This window comes from Melozone crissalis, unplaced genomic scaffold (assembly GCF_028551555.1).
Source record: "Melozone crissalis strain CALT ecotype California unplaced genomic scaffold, PUWL_Pcris_2 ptg000092l_1, whole genome shotgun sequence".
NCBI classification, from domain to species: Eukaryota; Metazoa; Chordata; class Aves; order Passeriformes; family Passerellidae; genus Melozone; species Melozone crissalis.
In genome coordinates, this window is record NW_026535869.1 from 946192 (window position 1) to 968593 (window position 22402).

Here is a 22402-nt window from a genome sequence, read left to right on the forward strand (position 1 = left end):
AATATTGGAGAGGAAGGGACTCCAGGCAGGAGGGGGGAGGCAGCCACGTTGAAGAGGTACAGAAGTTGCACCCACCTCACCCCCCAAATAAGCCAAGAACCACACAGCTGAGAGGTAGGTATTAATTATCCTGGCTCTCTTAGAATATTCTCCCTGCCCAGAAAGGCTCAGGACACATGCCACAAGACCCCCAGCTCACCCTGCCCTCTGTCAGCTGGCTCTCCTGTTTCCACCTGTTAGCATCTCAAGAAGGAGCCAGGTCTGCAATTCAATCATGCTCTGGCATTAACATCTTGGTAATCAAATGTTATTTGCCGTAGCAAGAAAAACATTGCAATGAAACATAAAATGTCAGTACTTCAGCCCACAGTTGATACAGGCAATGGCTCTCTGAGGTTTTAGGAAATATTCCCTCTTATCCTCACTGTGGCAACTCTGCTTAGCCAAAGTTCATTTCTAGCTTTTAGGCTTTTGCTAAATCTCCCCACCAAATGAGAAGTAAAATACAACTCTCCTGCAGCACACAGGCGAGGAGAACAAAGGCCCTGTGAGCAGCAGGATCATGCTGCCTGAGGAACTAGCCATCCACAGCATCAGCTCTCCTTATGGCCAGGAGAAATAACAAGCAGGACAGGTGAAGCACCACCAAACACTGCAAAAGAAAAGGAAAACGACTGATGAAAGGCGAGCAGGCGTGGGTCATTACAAAACGTGCGGCACAGGTATTGAACAATCCCATCTGACACGAGGCCGATGAGTCAGGGCACGCTGGCACGGGGCTTATCACACGGGCAAGCTGGCTGCAGGGAGCAGCCCTCAGTCAGCCCAGAGCCACGTGCCTCGCTGGGCACGGCCAGGGCAGGACAGAGAGCCACCAAGGCTCTCCCACCCTCTGGGCTGAGAGCGCTCTGCGTCGGAGCAGGGAAATCCAGGCAAGGCCTGGAGCTGCGGTGCTCAGAGATCAGAGTGTGCCAAACCAAGCCTGAGACTCCCAGTGTGCCAAACCAAACCAAACCTGAGCACTGCCAGTGTGCCAAACCAAACCTGAGCACTGCCAGTGTGCCAAACCAAACTAAACTAAACCAAACCAAACCTGAGACTCCCAGTGTGCCAAACCAAGCCAAGCCTGAGTGCTCCCAGTGTCAGAAACCAAACCAAACCTGAGCACTCCCAGTGTGCCAAACCAAGCCTGAGACTCCCAGTGTGCCAAACCAAGCCTGAGACTCCCAGTGTGCCAAACCAAACCAAACCTGAGCACTGCCAGTGTGCCAAACCAAACCTGAGCACTGCCAGTGTGCCAAACCAAACCTGAGCACTGCCAGTGTGCCAAATCAAACCAAACCTGAGCACTGCCAGTGTGCCAAATCAAACTAAACTAAACCAAACCAAACCTGAGACTCCCAGTGTGCCAAACCAAGCCTGAGACTCCCAGTGTGCCAAACCAAACCAAACCGAACCAAACCTGAGCACTCCTAGTGTACCAAACCAAGCCTGAACACTCCCAGTGTGCCAAACCAAAGCTGAGCCCTCAAGAAGCGAAGGCAGCACAGCAGGAAGATCACTGCACTTGGGCAGGAGCTGTGTTCTCCCAGCACTGTCAATCCCATCTCAAGAGGAAGACGGACATGAGAGCGACTCCCATCTCCCAGTGAAACACCCCATGACAGCAGGTACACACTGCTCCGTGCCCCAGCTGCATCTCCAGCCACATGGAGCGATGGAAGGGATGGAACCAGGACAGCAGAGAGCTCTCAGCAGTGCCCAGCGACCACAGCGTCCCTCTCTGTCCTCCTCAGCCCCAACAGCTCCTGAAGGCTCAAACACAGCACCCAAAGGGCACGGGAACATAAGGTATGTGCTCCTTGGCACACTCACCAACATTCCCTGACCAGCCCTCCTGAAAAAATGTGGCATTAAAAACAACCCCACCGCCTGAACAGAGCTGGAATTCTAATGAAGTCACTTGGATGATTTATAAATGGAAATTCTGTGGAAAACAATTCGTTCAGCGGGTCAGTCTGAAGATTTTTAGCACAGAAACAAGGGTTTCTTGTAGAAGATGAGAAGAGACAAAAGGAAGGTGGACAGAAGGAGGGATGCAGCACGGTATCCCACAGGTGCCCAATTCATCCAGGTCAGAGCAGGGGCTCCAGCTCCTGCCCAGCCATCAGAGCAGCTCTGACAGCGCACAAGAGTCCAGCTTTGCATGGGCAGGGACTGAATGTAAATTGCTGCCTTGGTTAATACGTAAATTGCAGACTGTTCCCTTCTATTCCATCAGCTCCAGCGGAGACAATTATGAATACAGGCCTCCTGCCCTTTGGGATGATTAACATTCCCCTTCCTCAGTGTCCCCAGCACTGCTGACCCACATTCAGCTCCTGAAATGCGGTTCTATGTAAACTGCAACGTTGGGTGTCAGCAGAACGTGCCAGCCCAGCTGGGCCGGGCACTCTGCTCCTCTCTCTAAACAAATGCAGTGCTCAACTTCCCAAGGGCCAGGAAAATCTCAGCCCATTAAGACCAGGACCCAACTACCCTCTGCTTCTCTTTTTAGGGAAAAGGGGACACAAGCCAGGAATGCTCTGGCTGCTATCTCGAGCTGTCATGTCAAAGTCCACTTGACCTGGTAAATGTCCGTCAGAAAGGAAAACAGGATCCAACACCCATCGCAGACCACCTCTGACCCCGGGCTCAGCAGTGGGCACCAGCCCACACCGTCACTAATTCCACCTTCTGGAAAAGGCCCCAGATCACGGGTACACCATTTCCAAGCTCACACAGACACTCAGAGCGGAATTCCGTGTGAGACGGTGCAGGAGTCCTTCCCAAGGAGGGGCCGTGCCGAGCAAACCCGCTTTTCTCTAAGAGAATGTGACACGGGGTCAAGTTTGTGCAGGGATTTGGTGGCTATATTTGAGCTGCCCGGTTCTCTTACGCAGCTACTACTGGGAGAGCAGGATCACCTCGGGCAGGGGCTGCCAGCACAGGCAGCAACCGGGCTGCGCCTGCGTCGCGTGATCAAAGAATTCTTTCAGATGCCTAAATGGGACCATTTTGCCAAGGTTTCGCTCGCTTCCAAGTTGTTTCCATTAAGTCAAAGTGTTAAAAGTGTAACTGTGATGAAGACAAGCTCGCAGTAGCATTATTTTGTATTTCTGCTGCCAGTCAAAAACGCTTCCCCGTAAGGATTTGGCTTTTCCAATGCATTTACATCAACACCTCCCCTCTAATCTCATGAGTCCCAGAGCCTGAACCAGGCAGCTCCTTTCTCCTTTCCCACTCCTCTCCCAGAGCCAACAGCAACAGCGCTGTCAGAGAAGGAAAAGTACTGAACCCAAGCGCTCAGGGTCTGCAAGCAGAATCCAATCCATTCACTCGCACTCCTCTCCAGAGGCTGGGATTTGAAAGGAAACCTGACCTCGGACTTAAGAAAGCTTCCAGGTCAAGTTTCAGCTCCAAGCTACCCCAGCTCAGCCGAACAGATGGCAGTTGTTCCAGCACAGGTATTTCCCCGGGCTCGGGGAGCCCCCGGAGTTCAGAGGGACAGGGACTGGATCTCCTGCATGCAGGGAACGTGCTGCAGGTCAAACCCGCTGCTCCAGAGCCCCCAGCACCTCACCATCCCACCAGAAAGCTGCTTCCTGAACTCCACAGCCCACCCTCGGTCACTCCAGGGCAGTGGGAATGAGTGTACACTGCTGTAAAGCAAAGCTTTCCAAGCTCAGCGTCCCCTTCCATCATCCAAAGCCAACGTGCAAAATCCTTGGACCTGTAAACCCGGAACACAATTTCCAGACAAAATCTGTGTGTGCACTCTGTCATTCTTCGGACAAAATCAACTACTCCTGCACAAAAATGGTCTCTGATTTGGTGTTTTGCAAACTTCAGAGTCAGCACCACTGAGAAGAAACCTTGACCCAAGGATGAGTCTGGAAACAGGAAGAGGAAAGCAGCTTGGAGCTGGATCCCTCCTTTTCCAGCAGTGATCTCCACGCAGAGGGGTCAGTGCCCTGCACTTGGGGCACCTGAACCCATTACCCTGTTTCTCCCAGCAAGGTTCACGTTCATCACGGGGAGAACACCTCAAGTGCAGGTTAAATTGTGGCACCGAGCACTTGCAGGCACAAAATAGCCATCAGGGCAGGCAAATACAGCCCAGCTCTGAAAAGAACTGTCCAGGAGGTGTTATAACCGATGTTTAAATAGCCCCTGAAATTAATTTCACTTTATTATCCGGGCAAAGAGCCAGAGCTCCAACAAACCAAGGCGATGGCGGATTTCTCCTCCTGTTTCAAAACAATGCTGCTGCTGGAACTGAGAGAGGGGCAACCCCAGAAATTGACAGAGGGACAAGCCCGGGAATTGACAGAGGGGCAATGCCTGAAATTGTGACAGGGGGCAACCCCAGAAAGTGACAAAGGCGTAGTCCCAGAAAATGACAGAGGGACAACCCCGGAAAGCACAGAGGGGCAATGCCTGAAATTGACAGGGGGACACCCCCGGGAACTGACAGAGGGACAAGGCCAGCCAGCACCATCCTCTCTGCAGCGCTCGCAGGAGCCAGCGCGGAGCCAAGAGCAGCAGGGCAGGCGCAGGGCTTTGGTTCGGGCCTGCCCGCCGCCTGCCCGTGCCAGCCCCGCTCCTGCCGCAGCTCCGGGGCCATCCCGGGCTGGCGCTGCTGCATGCAGCACCGCGAGCCGTGCCCGGGAGCCCGGTGTCACCGGCACCACCGGGAGCACGGCGCGGTTCCTCACGGATCTCCTGCCGCGCTCCGGGGCTCGCCCGAGCCGGGATCCACCCGGATCTCCCGCCGTGTTCCGGGGCTCACCTGGCAGCGCGGCCGTACCTGGATGCACCTGGATCCGCCGCTCCCTCGGGAGGCCCTTCCTTCCTCGCGCTGCTCCCTGCGCTTTCCCACGGCCCTGAGGGCTCGGCCGCGATCGATTCCCACCGTCCCGGTAAGGAACGACCTGTCCCCCACCTGCCCCCCGCGTCCCCCCGGCTGGCCGGGAGCATCCCCGGGTAGCGCGGGAGCATCCCCCCGCTCCACCTCCACGTTATCCCGGAGCCACGGGACCCGCGGGGACACCCGTGTCACCCGTGACAGCGGCCCCGCTCCCCGGCAGCGCCCGCCCGGGGCAGGGGGGGCTCGGGGCCGCTCCCCGCTCGCTCGCCGCTCACCGGGCCGGCGCCGCGACCCCCGCGGGGGACTCACCTTGGCGCGGGTCACCAGGTGCGTGGCGAGCTTCACCACGGCGAAGTTGCCCTTGCCGATGGTGCGCTCGATCTCGTAGTAGCCGATGCGGGCGGGCCCGGGGGGCCGCGGGGGCGGCGGGGCCGGGGAGAGCCGGGGGGCCGCGGGGGGAGCCCCCGCTCCGCCGCCTCCTCCCGCCGCAGCCGCCGCCGCCATCTTGTCGCGCGGAGCGAACCCCCCCGCGGGGCTGCGGCACCGCGTGAGCTCATCCGCGGGGGGGCGCCGGGGGGCGGGCGGCTGCCATGGCGACGGGGGCGGCGCTCTGACGTCACCGCTCGCGTCACGGGCGCGCGGCCCGCGGAGGGCGCCCCCGTGCGGCGGAGAGCGGGGAGAGCAAGGAGCGCGCTGCGGGTTTGGGGAGAAAGCCGCGGGAAATGGGAAACTTGCCGCGCGTGACGTCACGCCATCAGGGACAGCATCCCGCCCCCGGTCACATACACCTGGACACGCGTCATCTCGGGAGGAGAATGACGTCACGGAGAGGGGCTGCGATGGGCGATGGGTGCTGCGGTTTTGGGGAGAAACCAGTGAGATATGGGAGATGAGTCTGACGTCACTCTCCAGTGGGGAGAGTTAAATGATGTCATGGTGAGACCGCCCCATCTGGTGCACCCCCGGGGCCAGGGACCTGCTTCAGTTTTGGGACAGAACGCACGGTAATCGGAAACTTGTTCTTGTGACATCACTCCTTGTAGGGACATCAGAGACCATGCACATGCAGGGCAGAATGACGTCAGGGTGCGTTAGAATGACATCACGGCGAGGGGCGAGAGGTGCCGTGGTTTTAGGGTGAAACCCACGATAAACAGGAAAAGGATTCCTCGTGCCATCACTCCATCAGGGAGTGGCTCCATCACCCCCCAGCTGGATGGCGCTTCGCCTCGGCGCAGCGTGACGTCACGGGAGCGCCGCAGTGACGTCACGGCGGGGAGGGCGGGAGTTCCGCGGGCGCGGGGCGGAAGCGGCGGCCGGGGCGCGCGCGGGGAAGCGGAAGCGGAAGCGGCGCAGGCGCGGGGCCGAGCGGAGGGGACGCGCCCGCCATGGAGTCGCGGGGGAAGGAGCCGCAGCCGCCGTGAGTGCGGGGGCACCGCGGGGCGGGGCGGCGCCGCTCCGCCAGCACCGCCGGGGAGCGGGACAGCGGGAGGAGGAAGGGGAGGGGGCTGCGGGGGGAACCCGCCCTGCTCAGCCCGGCCCGGCCCGGTCCGGCCCGGCCCGGCCCGGCCCGGCCCAGCGCGGGGGGCTGCGAGCGGCGGCCGCGGGAAGCATCGCCCCGCTGCTCGTCCCGCGGTATATCCTCCGGGATGTGCGAGGATGATGAAGGGCTGGAGCGTCTCTGTGGTGGGAGATGATGGGGAGCTGGGCCTGGGCAGCCTGGAGAAAGGAATCCCATCGATCCGCACAGATATCCCCAGGGAGCGCCGCAGGATGGCTCCAGGCTCTCGTTAGCAGGACAGGGAGCAGGGGCCATAAACTAAAATACAAATTCCTCCTCAACGTGGGGAGGAACTTCTTTCCCTGGGGGGGTGGCAGAGCACTGGAACAGCTGCCCAGGGACATGGGGATCTCCCTCTCTGGACATTCCAACCCACCTGGATGCGCTCCTGTGTCACCTGCTCCAGGTGGCCCCACCTTGGCAGGGGGGCCGGACTGGATGATCTCCAGAGACTCCTCCCGATCTGTAATGGTTCTGGGATCAATGGGATCAATCCACCACGCTGCTCTGCTCCCAGAGCCAGATTATCCACCTGGACCGTGCAGCTCAGCAGCTGTAAGCTGGATCCCTGGGCGCTAATAGGGACTTATCCTGGGAGTCTCAGCCGTGGTTGCTGAGCTGTCGAAGCCTCGTGGCTCAGGTGTGGGGCTGCAGAGCATCCTTGAGCTGGGCTTTGTTCTCTGTGCTGGGGCATCCATCGGGGCCTGGCTCCAGGGGATGTGTGCTGCAGAGTCACTCTGGCATGGAGCAGCATCCGTGCTGCTGTTCGCAGCCAGCTACCAGCAGGCACAGCAGCAGGAGCAGGCAGGAGCTGTGTGCAGCGGATTCCTGCAGCCCTTTGGCAGCCCTGCTGCTGTGGCAGCTGCTGGAGCAGAGGCTGTGAGCTGTTCTTCCCGCAGGAACAGGATGGGCATGGGGGACTCCAACCCGGCAGCAGTCCCACACGCCGCCGAGGACATTCAGGGGGATGACAGGTGGATGTCACAGGTAAGGCTGGCAGGGGGATCCTCCTTTCTGAGGGGTGTTGGGCCAGGCCACACTGGGGACCCCGAGATCACAACAGCCTGGAGCTGGCAGCTGTCACAGCTGTGTGTCCTTGGAGCATCTTTGTGATGAGGAGTGACTGCAGCAGCTGAGCTGGGTTACTCCTGAGAAGGCTGACAGGGGATCCCATCGATCCACACAAAATCTCCAGAAGACGGGGCCTGACTGAGCTCAGTGATGCTCAGTGACAGGACAAGGAGCAATCGCCATGAACTAAACCACGCCAAGTTCCATCCAGTGGGGTTGTGGAGCTGGGAGCAGCGTCCAGCAGCTCAGGGGTTAATGCCAGCAGGGCTGCTGGAGGCCATGGCGGGGGGCAGCTGGCAGGGCAGCTGTCCCTGTGCTGCAGCAGGGGTGGATGCCCCGGGGCAGCGTCACCTGGAGCTCACCTTGTCTCTCCCTTCGGCAGCACAATCGGTTTGTCCTGGACTGCAAGGACAAGGAGCCCGACGTGCTCTTCGTGGGGGACTCCATGGTGCAGTTGCTACAGCAGTACGAGGTAGGGAGGGAGGGAGGGACAAAGGGAGGGAGGGAGGGCTGGAGCCATTGGAGCATCCCTCTCTAACCCAGTGGCTGATCATGTGTAACACTGATGACTTCCACTGTTCCCGTTTTCACTGCTGTCTCCTGAGGCCCTCCTGCCCTGCTTCCTGAACTCCCCAGGGCCTGGACACTGCTTTACCTGGCTGCTTTTGCCTCCCTCTCTGAGGCCAGGATCTGCCTGCATTTTGGCACACGTGCACAGCCCCTCAGCTCTCAGATCCCAGCCTCCTGAGGGCCACGGAGTTCCCTGGGGCTGTACCTGGCATGGCCAGCACACACTTAGCCTGTAGAATTCAGGGTGCCAGGGGCATTGTTCCACTGGTTCCTCCCTAAAATTATTGAGGGAAAGAAGAGTTCTCTTCTGCTGTGGTGGCAGCTGAGCAGTTTTGTTCTGCAAGAGCTGCTTCCCTTTGTTCTAGTTTTGTTACCTGGGGATGAGAAGGATTTAATCAGGTCATAGACTCCTTCTTCAAAGGCCCTGTGCTCAGGGACACCGTGATCTGCAATAGATCAGTGCTCTGGGGCTCTGACGAGTGCAGAAAATCACTGCTCCAGAGATCTTTCCTTCCTTTGTGCCAGGTCTGAGAGCTTGAACCTCAGCAGCTCCATCTCTCCTGACTGCACATAAAACCTGGTTCCTGTCTAGGTGCCCTTTGTGGAGAGAGTTTCCAGAGCAGGGTCGTGGCTGCCCTCAGTGACCCTGAGGAGCCCGTGTGGTGTCTCTGCCTCACAGGCAGGATGCTGCTCTGAAGCAGCACGGTGGTTTCTGCTTGCAGATCTGGCGAGAGCTCTTCTCACCGCTCCATGCACTGAACTTTGGGATTGGAGGAGACACCACGGGCCACGTTCTATGGAGACTGAAGAACGGTGAACTGGAGAACATTAAACCCAAGGTACGAGCTGCAGAGCTAGTGAGGGTGTCCAGGTGTGCAGTGAAGGTCACCTGTGCCTTCCCTGAGGGCAGTGGGCAGTGCCAGCCCCAGGGCTGAACTCTTGAGCCTCACTGTCCCTGCAGCCCTCTGGCCACAGATGATGTTTATGCAGGGATTCCAGGGTCATCACCCCTGTTACCACTTGGCTCTGGAAAAGCTGCAAACATCTTTCTCTCCTTGCAGGTCATTGTTGTTTGGGTTGGAACAAATAACCACGAAAACACAGCAGAAGAAGTGGCAGGGGGAATCGAGGCCATCGTGCGCCTGATAAACACCCAGCAGCCACAGGCCAAAGTGATTGTGCTGGTACGTGCCTGCTCCCTGGGCTGTGCTCTGCCTTACTGGGAGTCACTGGTGGTGCTGGGAGGGCACTCCCCTGATCTGCCCTCTGCTGTGTGCCTCCCCTCACTGCCTGGCATTGCAGGAGCCCTCCTTTGGCCCTTCCAGAGCTGGGTGGACTCATTCCCAGTAACTGTCCCATTTATTAATGGTAATGTTTCCCCTGTGAGGATAAAATAGGTGCCCAAGTCCCAGCTGGCGTTGGGAATCCTAGTTGGCTTCCTTGTCCTAAGGAAGCTGCTGCCCGTCTTGCTGAGGAGCTGAAAGTGTATGGAAAGAGCACAAGCTGGTACATTTAAAAAATAAAAGAAAGCAGTTTCCGTGCCAGTCAGTGCTTGGAGCTCATCTGGCTCCTTCACTTGCATTTCACATTAGGCCTGAATGGACAAATTCCTACTGAAGGGATGATTTCCTCTTGTCACAGACATCCTAAACCTTGACAGGCAGCCCGAATTGGAAGGGCAAGCAGGGCTCCTGATGCCATCAGAGCATCAAAGCTCTTCTCTGCCTCCTCTCGTGCCAGGGCCTGCTACCTCGTGGAGAGAAGCCAAACCCGCTGCGGCAGAAGAACGCCAAGGTGAACCATCTGCTGAAAGCCTCTCTGCCCAAACTGCCCAACGTGCAGCTGCTGGACGTGGACGTGGGCTTCGTGCACTCGGATGGCACCATCTCCTACCACGACATGTTCGACTTCCTGCACCTGACGGGCGGGGGCTACGCCAAGGTCTGCAAGCCCCTCCACGAACTGATCATGCAGCTGCTGGAGGAGACCCCCGAGGAGAAACGAGCTGCCCTGGCCTGAGCCGCTGCTGTCAGCGTGGAGAGCATCATCCAGCCCATCAGATCAGTTCTGTCACTGGCACTACAGAATCCTTCTTTCTTAAAGCACTTTCCATTGTAGAATGTTACCGGATGTCCGTACCTAGTGTTTTGAGGGGGAAGGCTCGGGTTTAACTGGTCTTGTACGTACGAGGGCCGGCTGGGTTGGTTTTATTGCAGGAGGAAATTAGCTGAAGAAGAGTTTTACTTTTAAACCATTCCTCATTTGAAACGAGAACAGGACTGTCACTCTGTGCCCCTCTCATGTCTTGTTGCCCCGTGGTTGTCCTAGACCCCCTGTAGCCTGTCCGACAGCCCGCTCCTGGCTCGCCGTTCCTGGCTGCAGCTCTGTGCTCTGTGTATTTGCCTGGGAACAAGAATCACATTCCACTTGCAAAAGCCAGAACAGATGCATTTTTCCAAACTCGGTTCCACCTTTTAGGCGGTTTTGGGTTTTTTTGTTTGGGGTTTTTTTGTTTGTTTGTTTGTTTGTTGTTTGTTTGTTTTATTGAGGGGGGGTTAAATCACACGTGTTGCTTTCTCACTCCTTTCTGAAGCAGCTTGAAACTGGAATTCAGAAATTCAAAGAAGCAAACAGTTACCTGAACTCGTGTAACACTCCCCAGTGCTTGTCTTGTGCTCGTTTCCCCAGTCCTGCTAGCGGGGGCACCTTCCCTTCCTGCCACGCAGCCCTTCTGGGAATGCTCCCTCTTGGGTGCTGCTGCTGGCCCCTGCTCCTGCTGCCCGTGATGTTGCTGGCTTTTAGCAGTTGCTCAGTGTAGGATTTTAATGATCCAGTAATTGGCAGTCACTTCCTCACTCCTCTGGAACTGACAGACATCCCTCTGAGATGCCCGGGCTCTTTGCAGGTTTTTTCTATTTTTTTATTAAGTACGACTGTTACATCCTTTTTTTTTTCTAAAGCAAACCCACATGAAGAGCCCCTGGCTGCAAGGCCTGAATCACTCTGAAGCTTTACAGATCCCAAGGTGTATATTTCCTTATCACTACTGGTTTACTTGTATAAACATTTTATTTGAGCAACTACGGCCTCTTAGAGTAAAAGTGGAGTTAAGGTGTAGCTCCTGCCCTGGACACTGCTCCTCACCTCGAGCAAGGGAGCCAGAGGGGCAGGTGCCCTCCTAAAGGGCTGTGGCTCAGTGGGGTTTTGGTTTGGTTTGTAGTTCAGAGGGCTGGTTGTAGCAAAAGAACTTTTCATTTCAAACTCAGAGCTTCTCTTCCAGAAAGAAGCGGTTTGGATCTGAGAGGCAGAGCCCTAGATGAATTATAACTTGCAAATAACCTATTTTAAACCAAGTCTGTTCCTCCCTGCCTTACCTGCTGGAGCTGGAGCTCAGTGGTGCCACGCTGGGTTTGTGCTTCCCGTGGGATGCCAGGCAGGTAATCCTGGGAGGAACAGAGAGCTTCACTCCGTGCTCCAAGGGAGGGTTCAGGTGTCAGGTGGCTTTGCTGAAGCCCGTAGGTACTGTACATAGTCTGTCTGCCCTTTGCTGTGGCCAAGGGCTGGTGTGTAACTCTGACCTAGCGTTGAGGAATCCCCTAACGTCCCACCTCATCCCCCTCCTCCCGTAGGTTTGATCATAGCAGGATTCCTGCCTGGATTGCATGCATAGTGTGTGTTTTGTTTCCAGTATATGTGATCTACACACAGATGAAGGAAAGGTGAAGCATTCCCCTGGCCAGGATCAGACACAGGGAGCTGCAGAGCGCCATGGGAGAGGAGGGATCACATCCCACCCCCATGATCCAGGCCAGGGTGCTGCTCCCTGGAGCCCCACGGCCTTGCAGGGCAGGCTTTGAGAGAGCGCTGCTCGTGCTTCCCATAAGCTTTGGCTGGAAATACTGGGGAAGGGCAAGTGGAAAATCAAAGGTTAAAAGTACAGTGCAGTGGAGAGTTCTGGGGAAGGGTTTATCCCATCCCCAGCCCCCTCAGGGAGCTGGGATAAAACCCATTCTTGCTCCCTGAGAGTTTTCCATCTCCAGGCTTGTGAGACAAGGCCGTGGGCGAGTTTAATCTCTGCATCCCTGCTCCCTTCCCTCCCTGCTGCTGCTGCTGCGTTTGGCTGAAGAGATGCTAACCAGGAATGTACTCTGCAGTAAAGCTCTGCCTGCTCAGCCCCCTGTGCTCGCTGGGAGCCAGCCCCGTGGGCAGGGTGCCGAGCGGCCCGGGCAATTTGGCAGGCTCTGGCCTCACCAGGGAGGCTCTGCTGGCTCTGCTTAGGCTTGGCTCGCTGAGGTGCCGTGCTCTGTGCTGGTTCAGTGCTCTCGGCTCTGCTTGTCGCTGCCTGGCAGGAAACTGCCCTGCTCACCTGAGAGGTGTGGTGGGCAAGAGGGGCTCTGCCTCTGCTCACCCCGTGCTGAAATCCGAGTGCCTCCCGTGAGAAAAATTCAGCTCCAGCTCTGGATGTCCCTCGGGATGGGGCTGGGCTGGAGTTGTGGCCTCCTCTGAGTGAGCGTGTCCAGTTTTGTGTTTATGCAGCAGAGAGGAAAACAAACAAAAGATGTGAAATGACAGAGTCTTGTGAGGTGCTGGGGGAGGGTGAGGCAGGAGCAGGGAGGTCCCCAGACCTCCCCTCGCTGCCCACCCGCTGCCCCCAGCCTTCCCCGGGACACAACCTTTGTGATTCTGCTTTGGCAAAAATGCATCGGCTGGTAGAAGTCACTGTTAGTGCATATTTCAATATAAATGTCAATGTTTCACCCACCGTGTCGCAGCCTGTGTGTGTGTGTGTGCCCAGCCGTCTCCTGCCCTGTCCTGGTCACTCCTGGAGCTCTCCACGGGGGCCGGGCAGGCGCTGCCAAAGCTCCCTCTGGGAGTTGTGCTCAGCCAGATCCTTGCTCCTCGTTTAATTTCTGCTGTTTTTGGGGCTGTTTTTGTCTGTTTTTCCTCCTTTCCCCGTGCAGATCTGGGTGCTGCACCCACACCTGCGAGCACGGTGCTGCAGGTGAAGGGGACTGGTTTATTTTGGCCCTCGACAGGACATCGGCCCGTGTTGGATTCCCGAGAGATTGATCTCAAACGGCCCTGGAACAAACAGGGAATGCACATCCCCACGCAGTCCCGCTCACAGCCATCCTGCAAGAGGCGACTCGAGTTCCACCAGGGCCGAGGAGTCGGCTGGAATTCTGCTTCTCTTCCCGCATGTCTGTCCCTGAGGTTGTCCCATCTGCCGCCAGCGCCACCACCCGCACCTGGAGACCGTGGGCAGACTGTCCGAGCTGTGGGACCCTCAGGGACAGGAGGGCCCGGAGAAATAAAGTGCACAATAGCAGCAGAGCCTTGTCTCGTGGCGTTTGTCCCCTGGAGCACAGCAGGAAGCTGGCAGCGGTCCTGGATGTCAGAGCCAGCCCAGGAAGTGGCTCTGGGTGAGGTGACACAGGGCTGAGCCCCTTCGGAGGGGGATTTTAAATCAAAACCCCCAGCTGCAGGCAAATAAAATGGGATAGAAAGGTCACAGAGCTGTTGGAGAGAGGCCTGGAAGCAGGAGGCTCAGCAACAGCTGGAATCGGGGGGTGTTTTGGGAGACTCACCAAAAATGTGGTGTGGCATCACTCCTGCTTCCCCCAAGCATGGGAAAACTCCCAAGTTACTTTGCATTATTCTGTCTCTGGTGGTGAAGGGTGCAACAAACGGGAGAGGCTGCAGGAACCCTGGTAGGAATCCAGAGAGCAGCAGGAGAAAGGGATGGGGCAGGCCCAGCCCTTCTCTGACAGGATTCTTCCATGTCCTCATGGACTTTAGGGACAGAGAGGCCGGGCAAGGGGTTTGGGTGGGTGTTTGGGGTGCTGCATGGCAGCTGGGCTTCCCTCTTGGGGTAGGGGCTCCATATGGGGTCTCCTATGGAGCAGGGCTATACAGGACAAGGCTGCCCTATAGCATTCTATATGGGGCGGGATGTGCCCTACACACAGGGCTTTTTCTGTGGGGTTCCACAGGATCCCAAATGGAGCAGGGGCTCCCCTTTGGAGCCAGGGTCCTATATGGCGGCGGGGCTCCCCTATACAGCAGGGCTGCCCCTGTGTGGTCCCATATGGAGCAGGGCTCCCTTGTGGGGTTTTATATGGGACAGGGGCTGCCCTGTAGTACAGGGCATCCCCTGTGTGGTTCCCTATGGAGCCGGGATTCTCCCGCGGGGTCGCGCACGGAGCTCGGTGCTCCGGGACGGGGACTCCCGGCCGGGCCGGTCCCCTCGGGCTCGGGACGGTCCCCCCTGGTTCAGGCCGGTCGCCTGGGTTCGGCCCGGTCCCCCCGGCTCGGCCCGGTCCCCCTGGCTCGGGTCGTTCCCCCAAGCTCGGGCCGGTCCCCCCAGCTCGGCCCGGTCCCCCCGCCCCGCCCGCCGCGTCACTTCCCCGGCCGGGCGCTCGGCGTGCGCCGGGGCTGACGTCACCGCCGGTCCGTGTTTACCGCGGTGCGGAACGGGAAGGGGAGAGGGGACCGGCACCGGGACCGGCCCCGGAGCGGCTCCGCGCCCCGGCACAGCCCCGCACCGCGCCCGGCACCGCTCCGGCCCGGCCATGGCGCAGCGCGCCCGGGCGCGCCCCGGGTGAGCGCCCCGTCCGTCCGTCCGTCCGTCCGCCCCGTCCCGTCCCGACCCGTCCCGACCCGTCCCTTCCGTGCCGTCCGTGCCGTCCCGCCCCGCGGACCTTGGCCGGGGATGCTGGCGGGATGTCGGGCGCCGTGGCGGCCGTGCTGGCCTGGGCGCTGCTGGCCGGGGCGCTGCTGCCCCCGCCGCCCGTCCGGCCCCAGCCCCTGCCCCGCGGGGACCGCGAGGTGCACGAGAAGGAAGCGCAGTTCAACACCACCTACAGCGACTGGGTGCACGCCAACCTGCTCAACATCTACGCCTTCAACCACAGCGTCCGCAGGAACAGGGTGAGCCGGGGTGGTCGCGTCCCCCGCGGGCTGAGCGTGCCCGGGCCGGCTGCGGGGTGCGCCGGGCACGGCGGCCCTGCCACGGCGGCCGAGCAAAGTCCAGCCCTCGCTCCGAGCCGCCGCGGCCCGACCTGCCCGGCCAACGCCTCGGCTGCCCCTGTCCCTGCAGACCGAGGGCGTGCGGGTGTCCGTCAATGTCCTCTCGGACCAGAAGGACCAGCCCGTCCTCTTCGTGGTGAGGCAGAAGGAGGCGGTGGTCTCCTTCCAGGTGCCGCTCATCCTCCGGGGCCTGTGAGTACCAGGGGGCGGGCAGGGACTCCTTCCCCGTGAAGGACTTCCCCAGGCTGGGATGCCCCATTTAGGAGTTCCCCAGGCTGGGATGCCCCATTCAGGACTTCCCCAGGCTGGGATGCCCCATTCAGGATTTCGCCAGGCTGGGATGCCCCACGCAGGGTCCCTGGGAGGGGTACACACCTGGGCACACACCTGGGCTCTCCCTGCCCAGGTACCAGCGGAAATACGCGTACCAGGAGGTGAGCCGCACGCTCTGCCAGCCACAGACCAAGGCTGAGGTGGAGACCCAGCACTTCTACGTGGATGTCTCCACTCTTTCCCTCAACACCTCCTACCAGCTGCGGGTCACCCGCGTGGAGAACTTTGTGCTGCGGTGAGGGGAGCCCTGTGTCCTGGTCCCCTTCCCTGCCTGCTGCCTGCAGGGGCTGTGGACCCCCTCACCACCCATCACCTCTCCCATGCTCTCTGCAGGACCAATGAAAGGTTCAGCTTCAATGCCACGGCCGCCCAGCCGCAGGTGAGGCAGCCAGCACGGCGTGGCACGGGAGGGGTCTGCACCCAGAGGGGAGCGTGGCCACCGTGGCACCAACGGGCCCTTTGTCCCCACAGTACTTCAAGTACGAGTTCCCCGAGGAAGTGGACTCGGTGATCGTGAAGGTGACCTCAGCCATGGCCTTCCCCTGCTCCGTCATCTCCATCCAGGACATCCTGGTAGGTCTGGGCACTGGCTCTCCTCCCTGGCTGAGCCGTGGTGCCCAGGGGGGCTGACGGCCCCTCTGCCCCACAGTGCCCCGTCTACGACCTGGACAACAACGTGGCCTTCATCGGGATGTACCAGACCATGACCAAGAAGGCGGCCATCACGGTGCAGGTGGGCACGGGGCTGTGCCACGGGGCTGGGCTGTGCCCAGGCCCTGCCTGCTGCTGCCAGAGCCCACAGAGGATGTCCCAGGGATAACCCCAGCATGGGAGACGCCTTGCTGGGCTCTGCTGACCCCCATCTCTTGCTGCAGAAGAAGGATTTCCCCAGCCATAGCTTCTACGTGGTGGTGGTGGTGAAGACGGAGGACGAGGCGTGCGGGGGGGCTCTGCCCTACTACCCCCTCTCCAAGAACTCCTCTCCAGGTTTGCAGTGGGGCTGCCGCCGTGGGCTGTGTGTGGGGACAAGCTGGGGACAGGGCAGGGAGCTGAGCCCTGTCCCTGCCTTCTTCCAGATGAGCCCGTGGATCAGCACAATCGGCAGAAGATGCTGGAGGTGATGGTGTCACCTGCCATCACCTGTGAGTCTGGGAGGGGCTGGGGGGGCTGGGGGTGCTCTGTGGGGACCCGTGGCAGAGTCCCCGAGGTGCCAGCCCCGCTGAGGGCCTGTCCTGGCTCTGCACAGCCGAGGCCTACGTGCGCAGTGTGCTCTTCTGCCTCGGCATCTTCCTCTCCTTCTACATCCTCACGCTGCTCATCGCCTGCTGGGAGAGCTGCCGGTGAGTGCTGGCTGTCACTGCCCCTCTGGGTGCTGAGCCCGTGGGCACAGTCCTGCTGGGGACCCTGGGGCTGTGTCCCCTGGCCCAGCAGGGTCACAGACGGGCTGACAGACACTTCCCTCGGCAGGCAGCACAAGAGGAAGGGGCTCCTGGCAGCCATGGATTCGCCCAGCCTGGACACAGGTGAGGGCTGGAGGCAGCGGCCAGCAGCATGGAGGGCTCTGCCTGGGGAGTTCCTCATTGTTCTGCCCTCTTGAGCCTGTGGCAAAGCCTCTGCCTCTGCAGGAGTATCCCCCTGAGTCCCTGGGGGCAGATCCCAGTGTCAGGGGGACAGGGAGGTCCCTGCTGTGGGGCTGGCAGGGCTGTGCTGGGGCTGTGCATCTCACCAGGTCTATCTCTTTCTTCTCGTGGCTTTCCGGGGACTCCCAGCATCACTCCTGGGTAGGTGCCAGCTCTGTCCTTGGCTCTGAGCTCGCTCCGTGCCAGGGCAGGGGTGGTGGGAGCTGCTGTGTGCCCAATGGCCTTGCAGCCCTGGGTCAGGGGTGCCACAGAGGGTGACAGGGACCCTCCTGTCCCGCAGGTCACTCCCGCAGCATCCCCGACTCCTTCCTGAACCACGGCCACTACGACAGCTACGGTTACGGCTCCTTCGGTGAGTGCCACGCTCTGTCCCCTGTCCCTCAGCCCTGCCCGTGGGCTGTGCCCAGCCTCTGCCTGTCCTTTGTCCTTGTCCTCGCAGGGAACGGCTCCTCCAGCAGCACCGAGGGCATCACGGACAGCCTGGGCTCAGCAGAAGTCTCCTACAGTTACGTGGGTGAGTGCTGTGCCCGCAGCCCTGCGCAGCCTCGTGCCCATCCTGGCTCTGTCCCCTCCATCTCTGGGAAGGGTCCTGGGGCTGCTGGCCCCTCCGTGCAGCCCCCAGCGGGGTTTCCATCTGCGGCACACCTCGGGGAGCTCTGCCTCAGTAACTCTGGCTTTCCTTTGAAGGGCAGGAGCAGTTCAAGCGGCGCACGCCCTCCGGCCCGGCGAGGCCACTGAGCATTGCCATGGGTAGATGCTGGTACCGGGCAGGGTCGGGCCAATCGGGGCGAAATCTGCTCAGCCCCAGGCTGTGCCCAGGGCACAGAACCCCCGCTCCCCTCCCTCAGAGCAAGGGCAGCATCCAAGGGGCTGCAGAGCAGGACATTGTCCCCTGGCCCTCGGTGTTTCCCAGTGTGGCAGAGCCCCGGGGAGCAGGCACTGGGCAGTGCCTGCCTGTGTGGGCACAGCCACACCTGTCCCCAGGGCAGGGCTGTAGGGAGCTGAAACCTGTCCCCATTGTGAGCTGGCAGGGAGGCAGCCCAGTGGTTAATTGGGGCTGATTGGGGTTCTGTGGGGTGGGCACCAAGGCGGGCTGGCCCTGGGGCCCTGCTGATGGCCCTGGGGCTCTGCTGATGGCCCTGGGACCCTGCTGATGGCCCAGGGGCCCTGCTGGTGGCCCTGGGACCCTGCTGATGGCTCTGGGACCCTGCTGATCACCCCGGCCTGGCCACAGGGGAGCGGTCCCTGGAGAACGTGGCCAGCCGGCCGCGCCTGGACTCGCTCAGCTCCGTGGAGGAGGATGACTACGACACGCTGGCCGACATCGACTATGACAAGAACGTCATCCGCACCAAGGTGCGTGTCCCCCCCAGCCCCAGCGTGTCCCCGCTGGCCAGGCAGGCCCCTGACCCCCCTCTCCTTCCAGCAATACCTGTGCGTGGCCGACCTGGCGCGCAAGGACAAGCGGGTGCTGCGGAAGAAGTACCAGATTTATTTCTGGTGAGTGGGACCCGTGGGGAGGGGGGCACCCAGCAGTGTCCCAGGCTGGGGTGCGCAGCAGGGACCCCCTGACGGCCCCACCCTTTCCCAGGAACATCGCCACCATCGCTGTCTTCTACGCCCTGCCCGTCATCCAGCTCGTCATCACCTACCAGACGGTGAGTGTGGCAGGGCAGCAGGGAGGGGCTCCTCACTGGGAGTTCTGGGGCTGCAGTCCCAAACCGTGCTCTGAGCATGGTGGGGACGTCCCTGGGAGCCCCCTGTGTCCCTCACCCTGCCCGTGCCCACAGGTGGTGAACGTCACTGGCAACCAGGACATCTGCTACTACAACTTCTTGTGCGCCCACCCGCTGGGGAACCTCAGGTGGGCTGGGGGGCAGTGGAGGGTGGCTGGGGGTCCCCTGTGCCCAGGGCTGGGCTGCAGCGGGACCCCGGGGAGGGAGGGGGCTCCCAGCACCCACGCTGGGACTGGCTCCTCGCAGCGCCTTCAACAACATCCTCAGCAACCTGGGCTACGTGCTGCTGGGTCTGCTCTTCCTGCTGATCATCCTGCAGCGCGAGATCAACTACAACCGCGCGCTGCTGCGCAACGACGCCCACGCCCTGGTGAGGGACGGGGCTGCCGGGGGGCTCGGGCTGCCTGGGGGGGGGCTCAGCCTCCCGGGACCCCCCACTTCCCTCCCTGCCTCTCCTCTGCCCCGCAGGAGTGTGGCATCCCCAAGCACTTTGGGCTCTTCTACGCCATGGGCACCGCCCTCATGATGGAGGGGCTGCTCAGCGCCTGCTACCACGTGTGCCCCAACTACACCAACTTCCAGTTTGGTGAGCGTCCCCCCGGTCCCTCCCCACCCACAGCGGGGCCACCCACGCCCCTCTCACCGCCGTGCCCCCCCAGACACCTCCTTCATGTACATGATCGCGGGGCTCTGCATGCTGAAGCTCTACCAGAAGCGCCACCCGGACATCAACGCCAGCGCCTACAGCGCCTACGCCTGCCTGGCCCTCGTCATCTTCTTCTCCGTGGTGGGCGTGGTGAGTGTGGTGGGCACTGAGGGAGGGGGCTGGCCTCTGGCTGTCCCCAGGGCTCACTGCCAGCTCCCTGCTCGCCCTGCAGGTCTTTGGGAAGGGCAACACGGCCTTCTGGATCGTCTTCTCCGTCATCCACATCGTGGCCACGCTGCTGCTGAGCACCCAGCTGTACTACATGGGGCGCTGGAAGCTGGGTGAGGGGGGCACCGGGAGCGAGGTGGGAGGGGACAGTGTGGTGGCCCCCCTGTGTCACGTCCCCTGTCCCCACAGACTCGGGCATCCTGCGCAGGATCCTGCACGTGCTGTACACGGACTGCGTGCGGCAGTGCAGCGGGCCCATGTACGTGGTGAGTGCTGGCACGGGGCCCCGGGCTCTGCAGAGACCCTCCCTGGCAGCCCCCCCAGAGCTGCTGCCTGCTGCCCCTCACAGCCCCCTCCTCTTCTGCAGGACCGAATGGTGCTCCTGGTCATGGGGAACATCATCAACTGGTCGCTGTGAGTGCAGAGCTGGGCACGTGGCAGATCCCACCCTGCTTCTCCCCATCCCTGCTGCCCCCACCCCTCTCCTGTGACACTGCTGTCCCTCCATGGAGCTGGGCTGGGGACTGGCAGCTCATGGCAGCTGTGAGCCCAGCATGACAGGTCCCCCTGCAGCTGTGGCACCCCGGAGTCCCCACGTGCTGCCTGATCTCCTGGGGGCTGCAGACATGCTTTGGGGGCAGTGGGCATGGCAGGGGCACCCCCAGGCTGACCCCAGTGCCTGTCCCTGCCTCCCCAGCGCTGCCTACGGCCTCATTGTCCGCCCCAATGATTTTGCTTCCTACCTGCTGGCCATCGGCATCTGCAACCTCCTCCTCTACTTCGCCTTCTACATTATCATGAAGGTGGGAGTTGAGCCCTCGGCCCCCACGGGCAGAGCAGGGCAGGGGTGGGCACCGCTGCCAGCCCCTGCCCACACGGTGACCCCGGCCTCTCCCGCAGCTCCGCAGTGGCGAGCGCATCAAGCTCATCCCCCTGCTCTGCATCATCAGCACCTCCGTGGTCTGGGGCTTCGCCCTCTTCTTCTTCTTCCAGGGGCTCAGCACCTGGCAGGTGAGCAGGGGGGTGGCACGGGCGGCGGGGCGGGCAGGGTGGCCGTGGGCAGGCACAGTGACGCTGGCCCTGTGCCCGGCAGAAAACACCAGCTGAATCCCGGGAGCACAACCGTGACTGCATCCTGCTCGACTTCTTTGACGACCACGACATCTGGCATTTCCTCTCCTCCATCGCCATGTTCGGCTCCTTCCTGGTAGGTGCTGGTCCCACTGGCACGGCAGCCGCTGTGCCCAGGTCCCCAGTGCCCCGCTCCCCTCACTGCCCTGCCCCACAGGTGCTGCTGACGCTGGACGATGACCTGGACTGTGTCCAGCGGGACAAGATCTACGTCTTCTAGGAGCCTGCAGCCACCCGCTGTCCTGGGACCGTGCCAAACGCCCGGCTGCAGCCCCGGGAGGGGCGCCCGCCCCTGGGGAGGGATGTCTGCGCTGCAGGTCCTGCCAGCCGCTCTGTCCCCCTCCCCACACAGCCCTGGGGTCCTGGTTTGCCTCCTCCCCGTCAGCCGGGTCCCTCCAGGCACTTTGTGCCCATCCCTGGGCCCGTCACAGCCAAAAATGGGGCTGGGGGGCCACCAGAGCATCCGTCCTCTGTGGCAAGTGACACTGGAAAAGTGCTGCTGCTGCTGCTCTGTGTCCGTGTGCCCGTGGGCACGGGGGGGGATTGGGGCGAGCGCCGTGCCAGCAGCCCCGTGGCCCCCCGAGCACGTGGGTGTGGGTCTCTCTTCAGTGCCTGAGTCGAGTGGGTGGGAGGGGGGGGGCATGGGGCCAGCCCGGTGGTGGCAGTGGCCCGAGAGGCCCCACTCGTGTCTCCTCCAGGAGGGGTGGCCGCAGTGGGCCCCGTCTGTCCCCACCGAGGTGCCGCGCTCCCCGCGGGGATCTGCTGGGAAGGGACTCGCATTAAAGTGTCTGCACTTTGCCCCTGCCTCTGCTGCCTGCCAGGGGTTTTGGGAGGGGGGAGATGCTGCAGGGGCTGGGAAATGCTGCCCTGGAGAGGGCATGTGGGGAGGGTGGGGTTATCCAAGTAGCTAAAGTTAAAAAGCAACTGAGCTGTCACAGGCCCAAGATGCCAATAACGCCTCCACATCAAAGAAGATCTTAGAATAGTGATCAATTGAACTCCACGAAAGCCAGGGCCCAAACTGGGATTAGATACCGCACTATGCCTGGCCCTAAATCTTGATGCTTATCCCTACTAAAGCATCTGCCTGAGAACTATGAGCACCAACGCTCAAAACTCTAAGGACTTGGCAGTGTCCCAAACCCGCTTAGAGCAGCCTGTTCTGTAATCGATGATCCACGATATACCTGACCATTCCTTGCCAAAACAGCCTGCACACCTCCCCTGGCCTGTGGGTCACAGGGGCACTGCCAGCCCCACGGGTGGGTAAGGGATGCCCGGGGGGCTGGGGCATCCTGGCAGCTGCGTGCCCGCTGTGCCCTGACCCGCTGCAGCTGGTGCCCGCGGGCAGAGGGAATCCCGGCATCTGCGTGCGGGCTGCCCAGGCGCCGTGCCCGGGATGCCGCGGCCTCGCCGCCGGTCCCGGCGGCCCCGGGCGGACCCCGTGGGTGTCACCCGCAGCGTCCCCGCGGGGGGACCGGCTCCCGGCGGTGAGCGCACGGGAAAACCAGCCATGAAGTCAGAGCAGGAGCCCTCGGCGCTGCCGCC

At 61.1% G+C, this 22402-nt stretch overlaps 3 protein-coding genes across 6 annotated transcripts in view; 2 read left to right on the forward strand and 1 right to left on the reverse strand.

Annotated features, from left to right (window-relative positions):
• The window catches only part of SIK3 (SIK family kinase 3), a 68381-nt gene extending 63051 nt beyond the window's left edge, over positions 1-5330 (reverse strand). The window contains exon 1 of one of the 4 annotated variants that reach the window (XM_054291415.1): positions 5219-5330. The gene's annotated coding sequence lies outside the window, so the exon portion shown is untranslated. The remainder of the gene's footprint in view (positions 1-5218) is intronic. The other 3 variants (XM_054291416.1, XM_054291414.1, XM_054291412.1) reach the window with 3 other exon arrangements.
• A 928-nt stretch (positions 5331-6258) lies between these two features.
• PAFAH1B2 (platelet activating factor acetylhydrolase 1b catalytic subunit 2) lies at positions 6259-13443 on the forward strand. The gene is made up of 6 exons (XM_054291420.1): positions 6259-6329; positions 7370-7457; positions 7924-8013; positions 8834-8950; positions 9173-9295; positions 9852-13443. Exons 1-6 carry the CDS (start codon positions 6298-6300, stop codon positions 10128-10130), a joined length of 729 nt encoding a protein of 242 aa, XP_054147395.1. The 5' UTR covers positions 6259-6297; the 3' UTR covers positions 10131-13443.
• Positions 13444-14834: 1391 nt separating this feature from the next.
• Positions 14835-21638, forward strand: SIDT2 (SID1 transmembrane family member 2). The gene is made up of 26 exons (XM_054291410.1): positions 14835-15041; positions 15211-15332; positions 15547-15708; positions 15807-15852; positions 15945-16046; positions 16123-16206; positions 16349-16460; positions 16550-16615; positions 16720-16813; positions 16941-16996; positions 17394-17465; positions 17553-17627; positions 18348-18469; positions 18540-18613; positions 18705-18771; positions 18904-18977; positions 19096-19219; positions 19318-19435; positions 19509-19645; positions 19728-19836; positions 19913-19989; positions 20091-20137; positions 20421-20526; positions 20624-20734; positions 20817-20930; positions 21012-21638. The coding sequence occupies exons 1-26, from the start codon at positions 14835-14837 to the stop codon at positions 21072-21074; spliced, it is 2541 nt and encodes an 846-aa protein (XP_054147385.1). The 3' UTR covers positions 21075-21638.
• The last annotated feature ends 764 nt before the right edge of the window (positions 21639-22402 follow it).

Coding starts and splice junctions, on each gene's coding strand:
- SIDT2 (XM_054291410.1), top strand. CDS start 14,835: ATGTCGGGCGCCGTGGCGGCCGTGCTGGCCTGGGCGCTGCTGGCCGGG. Junction 16,461..16,549: donor CTCCAAGAACTCCTCTCCAG/GTTTGCAGTGGG, acceptor GCCTTCTTCCAG/ATGAGCCCGTGGATCAGCAC. Junction 16,997..17,393: donor TTCGCCCAGCCTGGACACAG/GTGAGGGCTGGA, acceptor CCTGTCCCGCAG/GTCACTCCCGCAGCATCCCC.
- PAFAH1B2 (XM_054291420.1), top strand. CDS start 6,298: ATGGAGTCGCGGGGGAAGGAGCCGCAGCCGCC. Junction 8,014..8,833: donor AGTTGCTACAGCAGTACGAG/GTAGGGAGGGAG, acceptor TTCTGCTTGCAG/ATCTGGCGAGAGCTCTTCTC. Junction 8,951..9,172: donor TGGAGAACATTAAACCCAAG/GTACGAGCTGCA, acceptor CTCTCCTTGCAG/GTCATTGTTGTTTGGGTTGG.